Here is a 22,842-nt window from a genome sequence, read left to right on the forward strand (position 1 = left end):
ATAAATAAATTATTATTTTTTAAAAAAATACGTTTTTAATTGTGTTGTTAAATGTTTTATGGACTTTTTTTTAATGCATTTGCATGTGAAAAACTAATGCCATATGCTACATTTGCCATAGGCCTATTGTTTAGTTTTTGTTGGTGACACTTTAATATCTTGATAATTTGCATCTGTTTAAGTCTATTAAAAGTGAGCAAATTTTAGCATCTGTCCATTTTTTTCCCCAGCACGAATTAGATAGAGCGATAAAAGCTCGACTCTTGGTCTTTTTAAATGAAACTAGTTTTTAACAATATATGGAGCACAATACCACGGGAAGAGTTTAGAAGTGAGGAACTCCCTCAAATTTGTACTCCATATTCTGGGATCCGTATGCAGCTGTCTGCAAGAGCGCATTTTTCACTGGCTATCCAGTAGTCGCGAAAACAGTAATTTATAGGCAACTTAAACTTCTTCAATTCAACCATTATTGGGTTAAAATACATGTAAATGTGGGATTTGTGGGGGCACGAATGATGTAACACTTGTTTCCCGGAGCGCCGACAAGTTGTGACAAACTTTATTAAATTTAGAGCACAGTTTCATTTGTTGTTTAATTAATTTCGCCTTACTTATTGTTGACATAGTTTCATATCTCGTTGCTCTTCCGAACGGTAATAATGTCAGTGTTTTGTCAGTTTTAATGTTAATGTTGTAAATGACTATGGTAGCTGGAAATGGCAGATTTTTGATGGAATATCTACATAGGCGTACAGAGGCCCATTATCAGAAACAATCACTCCTGTGTTCCAATGGCACATTGTGTTATCTAATCCAAGTTTATCATTTTAAAAGGCTAATTGATCATTAGAAAACCCTTTTGCAATTATGTTAGCACAGCTGAAAACTGTTGTCCTGATTTTTTTAAAAAGCAATAAAACTGGCCTTCTTTAGACTAGTTGAGTATCTGGAGCATCTGGTTCATTTTTCTTTGGATTTTCACCTACCATATCTATTGTGTTATATTCTCCTACATTATTTTAACATTTCTACAAAATGTTTTCTTTCCAATGGTACCAATTATATGCATATCCTGGCTTCAGGGCCTGAGCAACAGGCAGTTTACTTTGGGCATGTAATTCAGGAGGAAATTGAGAAAAGGGGGGCCTAGCCCTAAGAAGCTATAAGAAATCCCGCTATGCCCCCCGACGAACCATCAAACAGGCAAAGCATCAATACAGGAATAAGATCGAATCGTACTACACCGGCTCCGACACTCGTCGGATGTGGCAGGTCTTGCAAACTATTACAGACAACAAATGACCAGTGACTCGAGCCTACCAGACAAGCTAAATAACTTCTATGCTCTCTTCGAGGCAAGTAACACTGAAACATGCATGAGAGCATCAGCTGTTTGAGAGCATCAACTGTGTGATCACGCTCTCCGCAGCCGATGGGAGTAAGACCTTTAAACAGGTCAACATTTACAAGGCCGCTGGGCCAGACGTATTACCAGGACGTGTACTCTCTCTGTCTGTAATACCAACATGTTTCAAGCAGACCACCATAGTCCCTGTGCCCAAGAACACTAACGTAACCTGCCTGAATGACCACCGACCCGTAGCACTCACGTCTGTAGCCATGAAATGCTTTGAAAGGCTGGTCATGGCTCACATTATTAACACCCTTATCCCAGAAACCCTAGACCCACTCCAATTTGCATACTGCACCAACAGATCCACAGATGATGCAATTTCTATTGCACTCCACTGCCCTTTCCCACCTGGACAAAAGGAACACCTATGTGAGAATGCTATTCATTGACTACAGCTCAGCGTTCAACACCATAGTGCCCATGAAGTTCATCACTAAGCTAAGGACCCTGGGACTAAACACCTCCCTTTGCAACTGGATCCTGGACTTCCTGACGGGCCGCCCCCAGGTGGTAAGGGTAGGTAACAACACATCCGCCACGCTGATCCTCAACACGGGGGCCCCTCAGGGGTGCGTGCTCAGTCCCCTCCTGTACTCCCTGTTCACTCATGACTGCACGGCCAGGCACGACTCCAACACCATCATTTAAGTTTGCTGATGATACAACAGTGGTAGGCCTGATCACCGACAACGATGAGACAGCCTATAGGGAGGAGGTCAGAGACCTGAACGTGTGGTGCAAGGACAACAACCTCTCCCTCAACGTGATCAAGACAAAGGAGATTATTGTGGACCGAGCACGCCCCCATTCTCATCGACGGGGATGCAGTGGAGCAGGTTGAGAGCTTCAAGTTCCTTGGTGTCCACATCACCAACAAACGAACATGGTCCAAGCACACCAAGACAGTCGTGAAGAGGGCACGACTAAACCTATTCCCCCTCAAGAGACTGAAAAGATTTGGCATGGGTCCTCAGATCCTGAAAAGGTTTTACAGCTACACCATCAAGGGCATCCTGACTGGTTGCATCACTGCCTGGTATGGAAACTGCTCAGCCTCCGACCGCAAGGCACTACATAGGGTAATGCGTACGGCCCAGTTCATCACTGGGCCAAGCTTCCTGCCATCCAGGACCTCTATACCAGGCGGTGTCAGAGGAAGGCCCTAAAAATTGTCAAAGACTCCAGCCAGCCACCCCCCCCCTCCCCCACACAATGCTGCTGCTGCTCTGTTATTAAGTTATTATCTATGCTTAGCCACTTTAATAACTCTACCTACATGTACATAATTACTTCAGTTATCTCGACACCGGTGCCCCTGCACATTGACGCACTGACTCTGTACCGGTACCCCCTGTACATAGCCCCGCTATTGTTATTTACTGCTGCTCTTTAATTATTTGTTATTTTTATCTCTTACTATTTTTTGGGGTATTTTCTTAAAACTGCATTGTTGGTTAAGGGCTTGTATGTAAGCATACATGTATTCGGCGCATGTGACAAATAATATTTGATTTGATTTTGATTTCTGTTGGGCACAAAATAATCTGAAACACAAACAAAACAAACAGTAAATGTATCCAACAAATGTCTAGAGTCACAAGCTTGATGTAGTCATTGGATGCTATGAATGTAGGACCAAATACTTAACCTTTGACGATTTTAATACACATAAAAGTACATTTGTCCCAATACTTTTTCTATGTTCAAAAACTATGTACAAAAAGTGCTGTCATTTCTAAACGTTTCCCCCTAAATGGATGAAAATACCCTCAAATGAAAGCTGACAGTCTGCATTTTAACTTCATGGTAATTGTTTGATATCAAGTCTAGAGCCAAAAGAAGAAAAAAAATGTTTCATTGTCCCAATAATTATGGAGTGCACTGTAATAGGCCTAATTTATATTTTTATTTAATATGAATCCCCATTAGCTACTGCCAAGGCAGCAGCTACTCTTCCTGGGATCCAACAAAATGAAGGCAGTTCTAACATTTTTTTTACAACACAAAATCCATGTGTACGTGTGTGTATAGTGCGTATATTGTTGTGTGTTTGTATGCATGTTTCTGTGCCTATGTTTGTGTTGCTTCCCAGTCCCCACTGTTCCATCAGGTGTATTTTAATCAGTTTTTTAAATCTAATTTTACTGCTTGCATGATTTACTTGATCTAGAATGGAGTTTCATGTAGTCATGGCTTTATGTAGTACTGTGCGCCTCCCATAGTCTGTTCTGGACTTGGGGACTGTGAAGAGACCTCTGGTGGCATGTCTTGTGGGGTATGCATTGGTGTCCGTATGCATGTGTGCCAGTAGTTCAAACAGACATCTCGGTGCATTCAACATGTCAATACCTCTCACAAATACAAGTTGTGATGAAGTCAGTTTCTCCTCACTTTGAGCCAGGAGCGATTGACATGCATATTATTAATGTTAGCTCTCTGTGTACATCCAAGGGCCAGCCGTGCTGCCCTGTTCTGAGCCAATTGCAAATTTCCTAAGTGTCTCTTTGTGGCACCTGACCACACGACTAAACAGTAGTCCAGGTGCAACAAAACTAGGGCCTGTAGGACCTGCCTTGTTGATAATGCTGTTAAGAGTGCAGAGCAGCGCAAAGTACTGCAGAGCTCTTTTTACTTGCACACAATATAGCTGGATCGCCCCGTCCAGCCCCTAGGGGTCCACCGCCCTGCAGCACCCCAACCCAACACATTCCACTCAGCTTTAGGATCTTAGTGAACCATTCATTATTGGTTTCAGGTGTGTTAGGCCTAGGCCAGAGTTACAACCAACAGTACGGCAGACCCCCAGGGCCAAGACTGAGCAGCCTAGCAGCTAAGGATTGCCTAAATAGGTATCTCCCCTGACGTGGGCATGTTTTCAATACAGACAATTTTTTTGTCGTACAGTATTCCATATAAGGCATCCAGACCTTATGAAAGTTGTACAGTATACCCTTAATATTGTAATACATCAAATATAGTGATACATAACTTAACATTTCTGCCATCCATTAGGACATTGTGGGAGGATAACCAACCTTCCAATTAATGACAATGCATTTCTTAGCCGCTTAAATGCTAGGTTACACAGTTTCTTTTGATAACAGTCTCCAGTATCAACATTTCCAAGCAAAGAAAAACAGGGAGAAGGGAGAATCTGTAGACATGCTGAAATAAAATAACATACTCTTTGCCATAATTCAGCCAGCCTTCACAAGAGCATAACATGTTGAAATATATCCCCCTTTTGTGTTTTACACCTCCAGCAGAGGAACGACATTTCTGAATTCATGATATTCAGTTTCACTGGCATATGACTATGGATAGTCTTAAACTGCAGTAATTTATGTCTGAGATTATATGAACATGACTGAGCATTCTAACATATCTGTATCCATTCATCATCATGAGTAGTGTCTCCCAGGTCTTCCTCATATTTTTGTTTTACGTGTTTTGTGTCATTGGGGAAAGCCTATCAACCCTTGATACAGTTTTGAGATCAACTTTGTTTGGAGATCAATGTTTGCCAGACTGCCTTAAAATAGTAACATTATTTGAAGCTTCTGGCTTGTCCAGTGTTTGCTGCACAGATGTTCACATCTGTGCCATCACAGACTGGTTTTCCCTGGTTGCCTGACCCGGCTGAGACCCCTATCACCATCTGATCCTGCTCAGACAAAGAATTACCTTGGTGTATATTTATACATTATCCAAGAATAGAATAAATGGTTAAATGATTGAAATTACCATTATTCCCAGATCCCAGACTGTAGCATACACGTTAACTTTGTATCCATTCACTGATATAATATACTGCAAAATTCACCTGAGCTCCGTACTGTATACTGGTCTTCCCTGGCTGTCTGACCCTGCTGGGACACCTGTAACCATCTGGTCCTGCTAAGACATTATGAGCATAGTGTTATGTACTGACTATGCACCATGACAGTGAAGCCTGTAGAGCTGTTTATACCGTGTCAGTGTGGAAAGTAGGGAATTAGCTTGGGAAACTCAACAGACAGATCAATAACGTTGCATTGCTTTACTAGCTCTAATGGTACATCAACTGCTGAGAACAAGCCAAGTTAATTTAATTCTGTTGAAACGGGACAAAACAAAGGCTACAAAGCATTTCCATACACACAATAGCTGTTAGACATTGCTACCTGACAGATAGCTAGAGGCTAGAGCTGACCTGGCTGTGGTAGCTACTAGCTAGCTAGCTCGTTAGTTAATTCACTTCAGACAGAAGTTCAGTCGAGAGGGGATGAAACACTAGCTAACGTTACATGTCATTTACACTGCTAACTCAGCACTGGGATTATTTCTGTTAAGTCAAACAGCAGTTACCTTGCCCTCTACATCAGTCAAACAAGGAGTAGCAAGTTTCTGCTCTGCTTGCTTTTACAACGCAGAGAAAAAGCAAAACACACACAGACAACAGCTGCCTCTGTTTGCACTCTCTGTGGTCATGTCCCCAGTGAACATTGCACCCCTGCTGTAGCCTACAAAAGCCTCTTCCTGCTCTTTTCCCGCAATCCAGCAAACGCATTTAGTGTGTCAGCAGGGGTGGAATGTGGTCAGACGCAGAGCAAACATAAACTTGCACCTTTTTTCAGTGTGTTTTTTGAATGTCATTTTGAAAACAGAAAGGTGTCATAAAGAAATTTTTTCACAAACATAATTTCTGATCTTAAAGGGGCACTCAGCAGTTGCTACATCCATTTTGGGATGTATAAATTAATGATGTACACTGCTCAAAAAAATAAAGGGAACACTTAAACAACACATCCTAGATCTGAATGAAATAAATAATCTTATTAAATACTTTTTTCTTTACATAGTTGAATGTGCTGACAACAAAATCACACAAAAATAATCAATGGAAATCCAATTTATCAACCCATGGAGGTCTGGATTTGGAGTCACACTCAAAATTAAAGTGGACAACCACACTACAGGCTGATCCAACTTTGATGTAATGTCCTTAAAACAAGTCAAAATGAGGCTCTGTAATGTGTGTGGCCTCCACGTGCCTGTATGACCTCCCTACAATGCCTGGGCATGCTCCTGATGAGGTGGCGGATGGTCTCCTGAGGGATCTCCTCCCAGACCTGGACTAAAGCATCCGCCAACTCCTGGACAGTCTGTGGTGCAACGTGGCGTTGGTGGATGGAGCGAGACATGATGTCCCAGATGTGCTCAATTGGATTCAGGTCTGGGGAACGGGCGGGCCAGTCCATAGCATCAATGCCTTCCTCTTGCAGGAACTGCTGACACACTCCAGCCACATGAGGTCTAGTATTGTCTTGCATTAGAAGGAACCCAGGGCCAACCGCACCAGCATATGGTCTCACAAGGAGTCTGAGGATCTCATCTCGGTACCTAATGGCAGTCAGGCTACCTCTGACAAGCACATGGAGGGCTGTGCGGCCCCCCAAAGAAATGCCACCCCACACCATGACTGACCCACCGCCAAACCGGTCATGCTGGAGGATGTTGCAGGCAGCAGAACGTTCTCCACGGCCCTGCTTTCATCTGTGAAGAGCACAGGGTGCCAGTGGCGAATTTGCCAATCTTGGTGTTCTCTGGCAAATGCCAAACGTCCTGCACGGTGTTGGGCTGTAAGCACAACCCCCACCTGTGGACGTCGGGCCCTCATACCACCCTCATGGAGTCTGTTTCTGACCGTTTGAGCAGACACATGCACATTTGTGGCCTGCTGAAGGTCATTTTGCAGGGCTCTGGCAGTGCTCCTCATGCTCCTCCTTGCACAAAGGCGGAGGTAGCGGTCCTGCTGCTGGGTTGTTGCCCTCCTACGGCCTCCTCCACGTCTCCTGATGTACTGGCCTGTCTCCTGGTAGCGCCTCCATGCTCTGGACACTACGCTGACAGACACAGCAAACCTTCTTGACACAGCTCGCATTGATGTGCCATCCTGGATGAGCTGCACTACCTGAGCCACTTGTGTGGGTTGTAGACTCCGTCTCATGCTACCACTAGAGTGAAAGCACCGCCAGCATTCAAAAGTGACCAAAACATCAGCCAGGAAGCATAGGAACTGAGAAGTGGTCTGTGGTCTCCACCTGCAGAACCACTCCTTTATTGGGGGTGTCTTGCTTATTGCCTATAATTTCCACCTGTTGTCTATTCCATTTGCACAACAGCATGTGAAATGTATTGTCAATCAGTGTTGCTTCCTAAGTGGACAGTTAGATTTCACAGAAGTGTGATTGACTTGGAGTTACATTGTGTTGTTTAAGTGTTCCCTTTATTTTTTTTAGCAGTATATAGATACCCATTGATTCTTGAATGTAACTTATAAATTATTCATTAGCTTAGTTTAACCGTCTTCCCCCACCAGAACCCCAAATATAAGCTTGTTTTACTCCAATGTTTGTAAAGAAGAACTAGCTTCTGGGGCAACAGGTAGTTTAGTGGTTAGAGCGTTGGGCCAGTAACCGAAATGTTGCAGGATCGAATCCCCGAGCTGACAAGGTAGAAATCTGCCCCTGAACAAGACATTGTTCCCCAGTAGGCTGTCATTGTAAATAAAAATGTGTTCATAACTGACTTGCCTAGTTTTATAAAGGTTAAATGAATAAATAAAATAAAAAGAAAGAAAATGTAAGCAAACACTATATAGCCTGAAAACATGGTTAAAACTATAATGTTCATATCATGGATGGTCAATTCTTGCATCCATAGCTCTATCTATGAATTTGACAGTGATTACATTTCTCCAGCTCCATCCCTCAGATTTCTACCGAACCAAGGGTTGAAAAGCCACTTTGTTATTGTTTCTACTGCAGATTACCTCTTTTAAAGTAATCATCTATTTTTTTTTTTAAGTATCTAATCTGATTACAATATATATTTTTATCTGTTACTCCCCAACCATGTATATTAACTATACTGAACAAAAATAGAAACGCATCATGAGCTGAAATAAAAGATCCCAGAAATGTTCCATATGCACAAAAAGTGTATTTCTCTCAAATTTTGTGCACAAATGTGTTTACATCCCTGTTAGTGAGCATTTCTCCTTTGCCAACATAATCCATCCACCTGACAGGTGTGGCATATCAAGATGCTGATTACACAGCATGATCATTACACATGTGCACCTTATGCTGGGCGCAGTAAAAGGCCACTTTAAAATATGCAGTTTTGTCACGCAGAAGTCTCAAGTTTTGAGGGAGCGTGCAATTGGCATGCTGGCTGCCGGAATGTCCACCAGAGCTGTTGCCAAATAATTTAATGTACATTTTTCTACCGTAAGCCGCCTCCAACGTAATTTTTGAGAATTTCGACACAAACTGTCAGAAATTGTCTCAGGTTAGCTCACCTGCCTGCTCGTCATCCTCACCAGGGTCTATACCTGACTGCAGTTTGGCTTCGTAAACGACTTAAGTGGGCAAATGCTCACCTTCGATGGCCACTGGCACGCTGGAGAAGTGTGCTCTTCACGGATGAATCCCAGTTTCAACTGTACCGGGCAGATGGCGTCGTGTGGGTGAGCAGTTTGCTGATGTCAGCGTTGTGAAAACAATGCCCCATGGTGGCAGTGGGGTTATGGTATGGACAGGCATAAGCTACGGACAACTAACACAATTGCATTTTATCGATGGCAATTTGAATGCACAGAGATACCGTGACGAGAGCTGAGGCACATTGTCATGTCATTCATCCGCCGCCATCACCTCATGTTTCAACATGATAATGCATGGCCCCATGTCACAAGGATCTGTACACAATTCCTTGAAGCTGAAAAAGTCCCATTTCTTCCATGGCCTGCATCTAAAAAGTAATATCTAACAATTTCACAACATATTCCAAAAGGAATGAAATTAAGAATATATAAATATATGGACGAGCAATATCAGAGCAGCATAGACTAAGATACAGTAGAATAGAATATAGTATATACATATAAGATGAGTAATGCAAAATATATAAACATTATTAAAGTGACTAGTGTTCCATTTATTAAAGTGCCAATGATTTCAAGTCTATGTATATAGGCAGCAGCCTCTAATGTGCTAGTGATGGCTATTTAACAGTCTGATGGCTTTGAGATAGAAGCTGTTTTTCAGTCTCTTGGTCCCAGCTTTGATGCACCTGTACTGACCTCGCCTTCTGGATGATAGTGGGGTGAACAGGCAATAGCTCGGGGTTGTTGTCCTTAATTATCTTTTTGGCCTTTGGGTGCTGTAGATGTTCTGGAGGGTAGGTACTTTGCCCCCGGTGATGCGTTGGGAAGACCGCACCGCCCTCTGGAGAGTTCGCGGATGCGTGTGGTGCAGTTGCCGTACCAGGCGGTGACACAGCCCGACAGGATGCTCTCAATTGTGCATCTGTAAAAGTTTGTGAGGGTTTTAGGTGCCAAGACAAATTTCTTCAGCCTCCTGAGGTTGAAGAGGCACTGTTGTGCCTTCTTCACCACACTGCCTGTGTGGGTGGACCATTTTAGTTTGTCAGTGATGTGTACGCCGATGGTGGAATTGCTAAAAAGAAACCACTACTAAAGGACACCAATAATAATAAGAGACTTGCTTGGGCCAAGAAACACTAGCAATGGACATTAGACCTGTGGAAATCTGTGCTTTGGTCTGACGAGTCCAACTTTGAGATTTTTGGTTCCAACCGCCATATCTTAGTGAGACGCAGAATAGGTCAACGGATGATCTCCACATGTGTGGTTCCCACCGTGAAGCATGGAGGAGGAAGTGTGAAGGTGTGGAAGTGCTTTGCTGGTGACACTGTCTGATTTATTTAGAATTCAACGCACACTTAACCAGCATGGCTACCACAGCATTCTGCAGCCATACGCCATCCCATCTGGTTTGCGCTTAGTGGGACTATCATTTTTTTTACAGGACAATGACCCAACCCACCTCCAGGCTGTGTAAGGGCTACTTGACCAAGAAGGAGAGTGATGGAGTGCTGCATCAGATGACCTGGCCTCCACAATCACCCGACCTCAACCCAGTTGAGATGGTTTGGGATGAGTTGGACCGCAGAGTGAAGGAAAAGCAGCCAACAACTGCTCAGCATATGTGGGAACTCCATCAAGACTGTTGGAAAAGCATTCCAGAAATTGGTTTAGAAAATGCAAAGTTGTCATCAAGGTAAAGGGTGGCTACTTTGAAGAATCTGTTTAACCTGTTAGGGCTAGGGGGCAGTATTGACACGGCTGGATAAAAAACGTACCCGATTTAATCTGGTTACTACTCCTGCCCAGTAACTAGAATATGCATATAATTATTGGCTTTGGATAGAAAACACTCCAAAGTTTCTAAAACTGTTTGAATGGTGTCTGTGAGTATAACAGAACTCAAATGGCAGGTCAAAACCTGAGAAGATTCTGTACAGGAAGTACCCTGTCTGACCATTTCTTGGCCTTCTTTGCCATCTCTATCCATTACAAAGGATCTCTGCTGTTACGTGACACTTCCTACGGCTGCCATGGGCTCTCAGAAGGCGGCAAAAAGCTGAATCGTGGCTTTGCAGGCTCTGGCTGAAAAAAAGTAGCGCGTTTGGGTAGTGGCTGTTTACAGTACTGTGATACTCAGGCGCGTGCCCGCGTCGACCGAATGCTTTGTTTTCTTTCCTCTGTTTACCTAAACGGAGATTCCCGGTCGGAATATTATCGCTTTTTTACGAGAAAAATGGCATAAAAATGGATTTTAAACAGCGGTTGACATGCTTCGAAGTACGGTAATGGAATATTTAGAAATGTTTTGTCACGAATTGCGCCATGCTCCTGACCCTGATTTACCATTTCGGATAGTGTCTGGAACGCACAAACAAAACGCCGCTATTTGGATATAACGATGGATTATTTTGGACCAAACCAACATTTGTTATTGAAGTAGAAGTCCTGGGAGTGCATTCTGACGAAGACAACAAAGGTAATCAAATTTTTGTAATAGTAAATCTGACTTTGGTCAGGGCTAAACTTGGTGGGTGTCTAAATGGCTAGCCGTGATGGCTGGGCTATCTACTCAGAATATTGCAAAATGTGCTTTCACCGAAAAGCTATTTTAAAATCGGACACCTCGATTGCACAAAGGAGTTCTGTATCTATAATTCTTAAAATAATTGTTATGTTTTTTGTGAACGTTTATCGTGAGTAATTTAGTAAATTCCCCGGAAGTTTGCGGGGGTATGCTAGTTCTGAACGTCACATGCTAATGTAAAAAGCTGGTTTTTGATATAAATATGAACTTGATTGAACAAAACATGCTTGTATTGTATAACATAATGTCCTAGGTGTGTCATCTGATGAAGATCATCAAAGGTTAGTGCTGCATTTAGCTGTCTTCTGGGTTTTTGTGACATTATATGCTAGCTTGAAAAATGGGTGTCTGATTATTTCTGGCTGGGTACTCTGCTGACATAATCTAATGTTTTGCTTTTGTTGTAAAGCCTTTTTGAAATCGGACAGTGTGGTTAGATTACCGAGAGTCTTGTCTTTAAAATGCTGTAAAATAGTCATATGTTTGAGAAATTGAAGTAATAGCATTTCTAAGGTATTTGAAAATCGCGCCACGGGATTCAACTAGCTGTTGCGTAGGTGGGACGAATTCGTCCCGCCTAGCCCAGAGAGGTTAACACTTTTTTGGTTACTACATGATTCCATATGCATTATTTCATAGTTTTGATGTCTTCACTATTATTCTACAATGTATAAAATAGTAAAAATAAAGAAAAACCCTTGAATGAGTAGGTGTGTCTAAAGTTTTTACTGGTACTGTATAGAAAACACAGTAAATCACGTTTTTGACTGCACTGGGCCTTTAAGGTTAGGATAGGGGGAGGGGAAGCGGATCCTTGATCTGTATGGGAAACTTCACCCCAGAGCCAATTGCCACATTACTAATATTTAGACCCTAGATAAAACCAGACCATGTGCTGTCAGTTCAATTAAGAACATCTAAATCTGAGCAGAAATTTCTGAAGGATGTGTATCTCAAATCAAATGTTTAAATCAAAATGTGTATCTGTGTTAAGATGCCAAGCGTTTAGCTGCTTCGTGAGGGTAGGCCCATAGAATTACAGAGAACATTATGGGCCGGTTTCCTGGACACAGATTATGCCTAATCCTGGACTAAAACACATTTTCAAAGTAGATTCTCCATTGAGTTTCTTCTTTAGTCCAGAAATAGTTTCAATCTGTGTCCAGGAAACCCACCTATGATGTAGGCTAGCCTTCTCCATGGGTATCAAGGTCTAGCAGCAATTGTACTATTTTAGGTAGGCCTAATTGATTGATTTGCTTGTTGGTTGTACCATCTGGAATAACTCCTCTATTTCCCCAAGGTGTAACCGTCCTGAAACTGGAAATGCAGGCTTCTCGCGTCGGAGTGGTCAGGGACTCCATGCTGGCTAATCCTCTTTTAATTAGGGTAAGGAGCATGGTTTGAAGATAGGCTACATGGACCAGGCAAAGCGCCGAGCAATCATACCCATACTGCATTGGCTGCCCTCACTTGCTTATTAGGCTGTGTTTGCACAGGCAGCCGAATTCTAACATTTTTTTCCACAAATTGGCCTTTTGACCAATCAGATCTTTTCACATCAGATCTTTTTCAGATCTGATCTGATTGGTCAAAAGACCATTCGTAAAAAAATATCAGAATTGGGCTGCCTGTCTAAGCGCCTTAGTTTCTTCTTTGAGATATGATCTTTGTAAGTCGCTCTGGATAAGAGCGTCTGCTAAATGACGTAAATATAAATGTAGATATTTCAATGTCATTCGATTTCAGAAAACAACACTAGAGGGCAGCATTGTCAGTTGAATAATATATTTCTTATCTCTGTCCAAATTATTTCTCCTTCCTAAAGTGTACACTTCTTCACCTACAATGATTTAAAACTGGAACATGAAATATGGTGCAAACTCCTACTAGCTCTGTGTATGGACCCTAAAACGTTAGGTTCTGAACTAATATTCAGCTATCATAGTTGTTGTATCGACTTCAAGTCTGAATGGCATTGATGAAGCCTATGGATAGAGTAGAATATAATAACTTTATTGTGCCAAGGATGCAATATATACATGTACTGTAGTTATTACCATGCAAGTCCTATACATGTACTGTAGTTATTACCACGCATGAGATCCCCACATTGTAATCTGTACATTGAATATATTCACTGATCATGTACTCTTCCTTGGCAAATAAAGGTGTTGTTCAGGTATGATTTTTTTTTTTACTGTTATTTATTTTACCTTTATTTAACTAGGCAAGTCAGTTAAGAACAAATTCTTATTTTCAATGATGGCCTAGGAACAGTGGGTTAACTGCCTTGTTCAGGGGCAGAACAACAGATTTGTACCTTGTCAGCTCAGGGCTTTGAACTTGCAACCTTTCAGTTACTAGTCCAACACTCTAACCACTAGGCTACGCTGCCACCGAATCTCTGTGAGACATTCTTTTTCAGTCATATCCAATACCAGGTGTATCAAACTCCATTCTTTGAATGATGCTGTGTCTGCATGTAGGTATTACAATTATACACTTCAACAGTGTTTACCACTCCTGCTAGTGGGACATCAATGATTACACATTGTAACTATGCAATAGACTAGAAACATGATTTAAGTAAAGGCTGATTTGTAATTTATATATACAGAAAAAAAACTGTACACTACACTTCCTATGCATATCTAACTCCCTTCATCTGCATTAATCTGAGGACACAGGATAGTATTTCAATGAGATGCTTAATTTCAACCAGTGGAGAATGTAAAATGCTTTATTGAAAGAAGTTCATTATCCAGGTGTTATAAATACATAATACATGCATTAAAATTTTGATAATTGTAATATTATATTATAAATAAAAGTTCAATCTATACTTCAATGCACATATGGTGTGCATTATAAAAAAAAATAGGAAGAAAAACGAGGTGGGGAGAGAGGTGTAGAAGATAGAAAGGGAAAGAGGTAAGAACAGAGGCAGACAGCATATCATTAATGAATTACAGTGCTACCCTAATATTCTCTCAGTTCATCACAATTACATAGTGTCTAATCAGCCTTGGGCCCCCAGTTGGCCCGAAGGTTATCTTAAAAGCGGGTGAGGTGGCGATGACGGGACAGCTTCCTCTCTCAAAACATACCTGCAGATGAGAGACAGATGGATCGAGAGAGCATGATTAAGCCTTGTTTTTTTTATTCTAACGTGGTCAGTCATCATAATCATTAGGAGGTTTGAAATTGAAAACTGACCTTGGATCATAAACTCTGGGTCTACTACATCTCTATCTGTATTTCAATGTAAAGCATCTTAGAGTAAACTCTATTAGAAATAGAGTTTAATAATACTTCCTGTTGACCCGACCAAGTGACCTCTCACCTACAGTATGATCATGCTGTGCCCTCTGTGTCAGCCAGTTCAGATGCGGGATGGGTTCACCAACACAGCTGATATAAACTAGAGGATTTAGGGAGAAGGGGAGAGGGATGAAGTGAAGGAGAGAGACTGTTATTGAGAAAATAAGGTAGTTAAAGAGGCATCTGTGTGTGTGTGGTCTCACCTGGTGTCCACACTAAGTGGCTACAGAGTTCTTTATGCTGAAAAACATACACATGAGGACAAACAATAGAAGATAATGTCATTATTAGACTTTTACATTTCCAAATCATTGTGAATTACTGAAGTATAATATCCCTTATAACAAATCATGACAACATTGATACATGTGCATGTGTAGCATGTGACAATAGCAGGATCATATCAAGGATAGCGTCACAAATTAATACATAAATACCACTTGAAGCTTGATGATGACTTGATCATTTGAATCAGCTGTGTAGTGCTAAGGCAAAAACAAAAATGTGCACCCCTTTGAGTCCCCAGGACCAGGACTGAGAACCGCTGCTCTTCATTGGGACCTCTTAAACTGCAGACAGGCTTTCACAGCTCTCTGTATCTGAGGACAGAAAACCTCAGAAATAGAGTTCATTATATTCAAATTAGACAGCACTGAATATGATGTTCTCTATCCTCACTTCTATGGACTGGAATTACACAAAAGTACCTGCTCTATCCAGAATAGCCTACTCACTCACTTTGACAGCTAGGCCTGCTATCCTTTCACCCTCCTCCATGGCTGTTAGCTAGCTACCTACACATGTATTTTACAGTGATAAATATATCAAGATAGCTAGCTAATATGAAGTTAGGTAGCTGGTCAAATGTAATTAACTTAGCTAGCTATCTATACAGTATGTAAACTAGCTTGCTACGTTAGCAGCTCATTTGAGTTAAAATGCACTGTAGCTAGTTAGCTAATAATGCATCGTTTTTTTTACATTTTGGTAATGTATTTACTTACTTGAATAGGTTCTCCCAGCCATGTGGACGATTGTTAACAGGGCAGCAAAGTGTGTTTGTCACCAGAGCGGTTTAGCGCATATTACTATTTGCCTGTGAATAACCAGACCTTCATACAAACTTGCTATGAGGAATTATTGATGCACAACAGAAGGTGCTGCCATATTCAGCCAGTACGCCCACAAGCGTGCCACTCAGGCAGAGAATGATGCGTGGAAGAGGGCGAGGAACGATACAGGCTATTTGCTCTGTGACCGGCATAATAATGTAATGAAACAAGCAGGGAGCAGATTTCGAACCCTCAACATTCTAGCCCAAAGTCCAGCACGCTATCGACTGTGCCCAAATGTATTAATTGGGGTTGGGGCCGATTGTAGCTAAAAACACTTAATCAATTTTAACAAGTGGAAAGGGGAAAAAGTATTATTATTAGTTTATCACAAGGGTAGCAGGTAGTGCGCTGCCATATATATATATTACCTTAGACCGCTGCCACTCGGGAGCCATGACCTATATATATATCCCGAGTGGCGCAGCGGTCTAAGGTACTGCATCTCAGTGCAAGAGGCATTACTACAGTCCCTGGTTTGAATACAGGCTGTATCACATCCGACTGTGATTGGGAGTGCCATTGGGCGGCGCACAATTGGCCCAGCGTCATCCGGGTTTGGCTGGAGTAGGCCTTCATTGTAAGTAAGAATTTGTTCTTACCTGACTTGCCTAGTTAAATAAAGGTTCAATTTAAAAACAACTGGTGGCAACCACAGAGCAATCAATAGGAGGTGAACAGTGGCTGGTGCTGAAAATATAGCTAACTTGTTTTGCAAGTGTTGCACACCAACAGATGGAGAAAACCATCGAGCAATTCATTTCAACAATAATCTACATTTTAATTTGACTTTACAAACAACAAGAGCGCTTAATTGGAGTCTATTTCTTCGAAGCCTAGACCGGTTATAAAATAACTTAACTGGCTGATGCAGGTTCGATACCCGTGCCGGCCGCCACCAGGAGACCCATGAGGTGGCTTTTGGTTTTAATTTAGAATCCTCCAATCCTCTATATGTAATTATTGGCGGAGAGTCACGTCATATTTTTCGACATACTGTAGGTCTACCGTAGGCGACATGAGTCTCACTAGTGTTGACTAATGTTCTGTTAAAAGTGGTGTAGGTCTTATTTATTTAAAGAGTATATTGAAGCCTACAACTATTTTAGCACCGTTTAACTCTACCCACATGTGTATGTTAGCTCAATTACCTCGACTAACCGGTGCCCCTGCACATTGACTCTGTAGCGGTACCCCATGTATATAGCCCTGCAATTGTTATTGCACTGCTGCTCTTTAATTATTTGTTACTTTATTTCATTTTTTGCGGAGGGGGGGGGGGGGGGGGGGGGGGGGGATTTTTCTTAAAACTGAAATGTTGTTTAAGGGCTTCTAAGTAAGCATTTCACTGTAAGGTTGTATTACCTGTTGTATTCGGCGCATGTGACAAATACAATTTTATTTAATTTGACTTTCGTTCCACACACCTTGTAACTCTTCTGCAGTAAAACCTCGTACACCTAAGTACTTCTCTGCAGCAGCCACCACAACATCTATTTTCTGTGATTTATGGTCCATGTCTGTAGTACAGTTGATAACCATGGCAATGAATGCTAAGAAGCCCCAACCTTACTGAAGCACAAATTCCTATCACTCTGTATTGGCCTATGGTGGTTCCTCCTTTAAAAGTTGCATCATACTGCAGCACACCTTGCGGACCCAAATGCATAATGAGCTCTAACTCCCCCCTGCGGTGGCCTGCGTGACGCTGGGTACCTCTAAATCCCGCGGCATAAGCTCGCAACTTTTAAAGGAGGAACCACTGTAGGCCTACTAGTCACACTTGACCCAATGCAGATGTTGATTTAGTTATGGATCCATAACGAATTACTATGGGAATAAATATCACTGACAATTTAGAATTCTCCAATCCTCTTATGCTGTAGCCTACTCCCAACCGTCACGTTGTTCAGCGACATATTTTCCATTCCATCCTAACAGAAACCCTGAGGGTTTCGTTTTTCTCGGAATAGAAACACCATAATATTAATCAAATTAATGAAGCCAAATTTCTTAAAATCAATCCCATATATACTATGTTATTACAAAAAAGGTTTTAAATTCTCTGGTAATGCCAATATGGAAGACTATCAAATGCTTCTCAAAGATGCCCTCTGGTGGTCAAACTAGCACTAACTTGGCTGACAATTAAAACTTGGTTGACAATTAAATAGCGTGCCACAGAATGCTGCAGACCCACAAGGTGTGCTGCAGCATGACGCAACTTTTAAAGGAGGAACTACTGTATATGATTTTACATTTGGATAATAAAGTATTTAAAGCATTTTGAAGATATAAACCACCTGCATTTGTTTATTAGGCTACTGTGTAGTCTGACAAGTAAACATAGCCTACAAATACATACTGTAGTAAACATGGGAAAGTGCCTAATTCCTTACATAAGGGAGAGCAGGCCATGTTTGTACTAAAGAATGCAAGCATGCGGGAGACCGGGGTTCAATTCCCCGACTGGGAAGAAGGAGTAGGCTGTCCTTGTAAATAACAATTTGTTCATAACTGACTTGCCTAGTTAAATAAAGGTTACACTAAGAGCATAACATTTCTGCACCCTAATTTTCTAATTCTAGTCTAACCAATACCCAAATGGAGATTAGGTGAAAATAAAAATCTCATTGATTTATCAAGACCAGTCCCCATGCTTGTCTCAGAGCACCGCGAAACGGTGCTAAAATAGTTGTAGGCTTCAATATACTCTTTAAATAAATAAGACCTACACCACTTTTAACAGAACATTAGTCAACACTAGTGAGACTCATGTCGCCTACGGTAGACCTACAGTATGTCGAAAAATATGACGTGACTCTCCGCCAATAATTACATATAGAGGATTGGAGGATTCTAAATTAAAACCAAAAGCCACCTCATGGGTCTCCTGGTGGCGGCCGGCACGGGTATCGAACCTGCATCAGCCAGTTAAGTTATTTTATAACCGGTCTAGGCTTCGAAGAAATAGACTCCAATTAAGCGCTCTTGTTGTTTGTAAAGTCAAATTAAAATGTAGATTATTGTTGAAATGAATTGCTCGATGGTTTTCTCCATCTGTTGGTGTGCAACACTTGCAAAACAAGTTAGCTATATTTTCAGCACCAGCCACTGTTCACCTCCTATTGATTGCTCTGTGGTTGCCACCAGTTGTTTTTAAATTGAACCTTTATTTAACTAGGCAAGTCAGGTAAGAACAAATTCTTATTTACAATGAAGGCCTACTCCAGCCAAACCCGGATGACGCTGGGCCAATTGTGCGCCGCCCAATGGCACTCCCAATCACGGTCGGATGTGATACAGCCTGTATTCAAACCAGGGACTGTAGTAATGCCTCTTGCACTGAGATGCAGTACCTTAGACCGCTGCACCACTCGGGATATATATATAGGTCATGGCTCCCGAGTGGCAGCGGTCTAAGGTAATATATATATATGGCAGCGCACTACCTGCTACCCTTGTGATAAACTAATAATAATACTTTTTCCCCTTTCCACTCGTTGTTGGTGATCAGGCCTACCACTGTTGTGTCATTGGCAAACTTAATGATGGTGTTGGAGTCGTGCCTGGCCGTGTAGTCATGAGTGAAAAGGGAGTACAGGAGGGGACTGAACACCCACCCCTGAGGTGCACCCATGTTAAGGATCAGCGTGGCAGATGTGTTGTTACCTAGAGGGAGGTGTTTAGTCCCAGGGTCCTTAGCTTAGTGATGAGCTTTGAGGGCACTATGGTGTTGAACGCTGAGCTGTAGTCAATGAATAGCATTCTCACATAGGTGATCCTTTTGTCCAGGTGTGAAATGGCAGTGTGGGTGCAATAAAGATTGCATCATCTGTGGATCTGTTGGTGCGGTATGCAAATTGGAGTGGTTCTAGGGTTTCTGGGATAATGGTGTTGATGTGAGCCATGACCAGCTTTTCAAAGCACTTCATGGCTACAGACATGAGTGCTACGGGTCGGTGGTCATTTAGGAAGGTTACCTTAGTGTTCTTGGGCACAGGGACTATGGTGGTCTGCTTGAAACATGTTGGTATTACAGACTCAGACAGGGGGAGGTTGAAAATGTCAGTGAAGACACTTGACAGTTGGTCAGCGCATGCTTGGAGTACACGTCCTAGTAATCCATCTGGCCTTGCAGCATTGTGAATGTTGACCTGTTTAAAGGTCTTACTCACATCGTCTGTGGAGAGCGTGATCACACAGTCTTCCGGAACAGCTGGTGCTCTCATGCATGTTTCAGTGTTACTTGCCTCGAAGCGAACATAGAAGTTATTTAGCTCATCTGGTAGGCTCGTGTCACTCTGAAGCTCAAGGCTGTGCTTCCCTTTGTAGTCTGTAATAGTTTGCGAGCCCTGCCACATCCGACGAGCGTCGGAGCCGGTGTAGTTTGATTCGGTCTTAGTCCTGTATTGACGCTTTGCCTGTTTGATGGTTCGAAGGTGGTCTAGATTTTTTTCCCCTCTGGTTGCACATTTAACATGCTGATAGAAATTAGGTAAAACTGATTTAAGTTTCCCAGCATTAAAGTCCCCGGTCACTAGGAGTGCCGCCTCTGGATGAGCATTTTCCTTTTTGCTTATGGCGGTATACAGCTCATTGAGTGTGGTCTTAGTGCCAGCATTGGTCTGTGGTGGTATGTTGACAGCTACGAAAAATACAGATGAAAACTCTCTAGGTAGACTCTACCTCAGGCAAGCAAAACCTTGAGACTTAGATATCGATATTGCTTAGATATCGTGCACCAGCTGTTGTTTACAAATATACATAGAGCGCTGTTCTATCCTGCCGATGCAGTGTGTAACCTGCCAGCTGTATGTTATTCATGTCGTCGTTCAGCCACGACTCTGTGAAACATAAGATATTACAGTTTTTAATGTCCCGTTGGTAGGATATACGTGCTTTTAGCTCGTCCAATTTATTTTCCAGTAGTACGGATGGCAAAGGCAGATTAGCCACTCGTTGGCGGATCCTCACAAGGCACCCCGATCTCTTTCCACGATATCTTTTCCATCTCTTTCTCCTGCGAATGACGGGGATGAGGGCCTGTTCGGTTGTCTGGAGTAAATCTCTCTCGTCCAACTCATTAAAGATAAATTCTTTGTCCAGTTCAAGGTGAGTAATCTCTGTTCTCATTTCCAGAAGCTCTTTTCGGTCATAAGAGACGGTAGCAGCAACATTATCTATAAAATAAGTTACAAAAATTGCGAAAAAACGAACGAAATGGCACGGATGGTTAAGAGCCCATGAAATTGCAGACATCCTCTCATCGGCACCATCTTACTGTCCCATCCTCCCAGGCCATCGGCCTGGTGTAGGATCAGTTAGGGTCAAAGTAGAGGAATGGAGTGTTGATTTATTTTTATGAAATAGTGGTATATAGGTTTAGAGTTAGTTGGTGGATTTTTTTAATGTTTGTATTAAAAATGTAACACACACAACCGTACAGTAGGTGGCGGCATGCACAAACAAAATGTGCGAATGCCTTGATCCCAAAGAAGAAGGAGCATAGTTATGTTATTGTTGTATTGTTTTCGTTACATTTTCATAGTTCAGCTGCCACCGTCAGTCCGAACAGCACAGAATTTAAACAAAAGGTGAAACATTATTTCTTGCTGTGTATTGAGCGCTAGCTGAAGAATGAGATGATTAAATGTATTTGTGAGATGATTAAATGTATTTATGAAAATAGATAATTAATCCAGAACGCTGCAGCCCCACTGGTTTTCCACCTTCCCAAATTTTCCCATGTCACCCTGCTCCTCCGCACACTCCACTGGCTTCCAGTCGACGCTTGCATCCACTACAACACCATGGTGCTTGCCTACGGAGCAGCAAGAGGAACTGCCCATGGCACTCCATTCTGCTACCTCTGGTCTCTCGGCCCTCCCACTGCTACGGGAGCGCAACCCCCCCCCCCCCCCCCCCCCACACACACACATACACACACACACTTCTAGCTCTGAGTTTGCTGATAGCCACTTTATTGAGGGAAACTGTACTTACTATGCTATCTTAAGATGAATGCACTAACTGTAAGTTTCTTTGGATAAGTGTCTGCTAAATGACTAAAATATTCATGTAAGTAGACTGCTGATTGGCCACCTCATCCTCCTCTAGACTGCTAATTAGCCAGCTCATCCTTCTCAGAGATGACATCATGTTCTATGAGGTAATGGCGAGCATTTTGAAATGGTCTGTTTGAGATGGGGGTTTTGAAGTGTTTTTTTGGATATTAACTTTTAAAAGTGAGATTTTCACTGGGAAGTTACCTTAATAAAAAATACATATTATTGACACATCACCCCCCCCCCCCCCCCCCCTCATCAGTTAGGTGATGCCTAACTGATGAGCTCTCTTTAGCTCCTGTATCTTTTGCTCAAACTCATTATGAGTTGAGGTGAAAGTGATTAAATCCTATCTGCCAGAGATAACAGAACAAAAGAGCAAGGGGAATGATTAGGAGGCTCACTACATGCCTGATGAGTTTGTATCATGAACAGGAGACTGTCTTGAGCTGATGTGAGATGTTGTTTGAGATGATCACATTTAAAGCTTCCTCATCCCGTTCCTTCTCCTGTCTGCCCCCAACCACCACCCTCAATGCCTCTCTAGTACATCTTAGTCAGGCCCGCTGGGCCCATGCTCAAATGCCCTGTGTTCTAGGAGGACTAAGCCTCTGCACTGAACCAGAGGTTCACTGATGCCATCAACACTGGGTGTCCTCCGCATCTCCTAATTCTGCTTCCTTTGATTTCAACTTCATCAAGTCTTCCAGTGAAGCAGAATAGAAGATGAAGTGAGCCAGTTTATCTCTCGGTTTCCCTTTTTGTTGCTGGGATTAATTCTACATTATGTCCTCTTACACTATCCAGCCCACCCCCACCGGAATAGAAAGGGGGAGCAGGGAGCCCTTTGCCCTTTCGCACACCCCTCCTCTTTACCCGCCTTTTCCAAAAGGGCATGTTTT

At 42.3% G+C, this 22,842-nt stretch overlaps 1 protein-coding gene across 1 annotated transcript in view; it reads left to right on the forward strand.

Moving 5' to 3' along the window:
• The window catches only part of cfap77 (cilia and flagella associated protein 77), a 107,340-nt gene that overhangs the window by 20,282 nt on the left and 64,216 nt on the right, over window positions 1–22,842 (forward strand). The window contains exon 2 of the mRNA XM_082969307.1: window positions 12,740–12,825. Coding sequence (XP_082825433.1) covers window positions 12,763–12,825 — 63 coding nt within the window. The 5' untranslated portion in view covers window positions 12,740–12,762. The remainder of the gene's footprint in view (window positions 1–12,739; window positions 12,826–22,842) is intronic.

Source organism: Salmo salar, chromosome 26 (assembly GCF_965601325.2).
Source record: "Salmo salar chromosome 26, fSalSal1, whole genome shotgun sequence".
In the NCBI taxonomy this organism is placed as follows: Eukaryota; Metazoa; Chordata; class Actinopteri; order Salmoniformes; family Salmonidae; genus Salmo; species Salmo salar.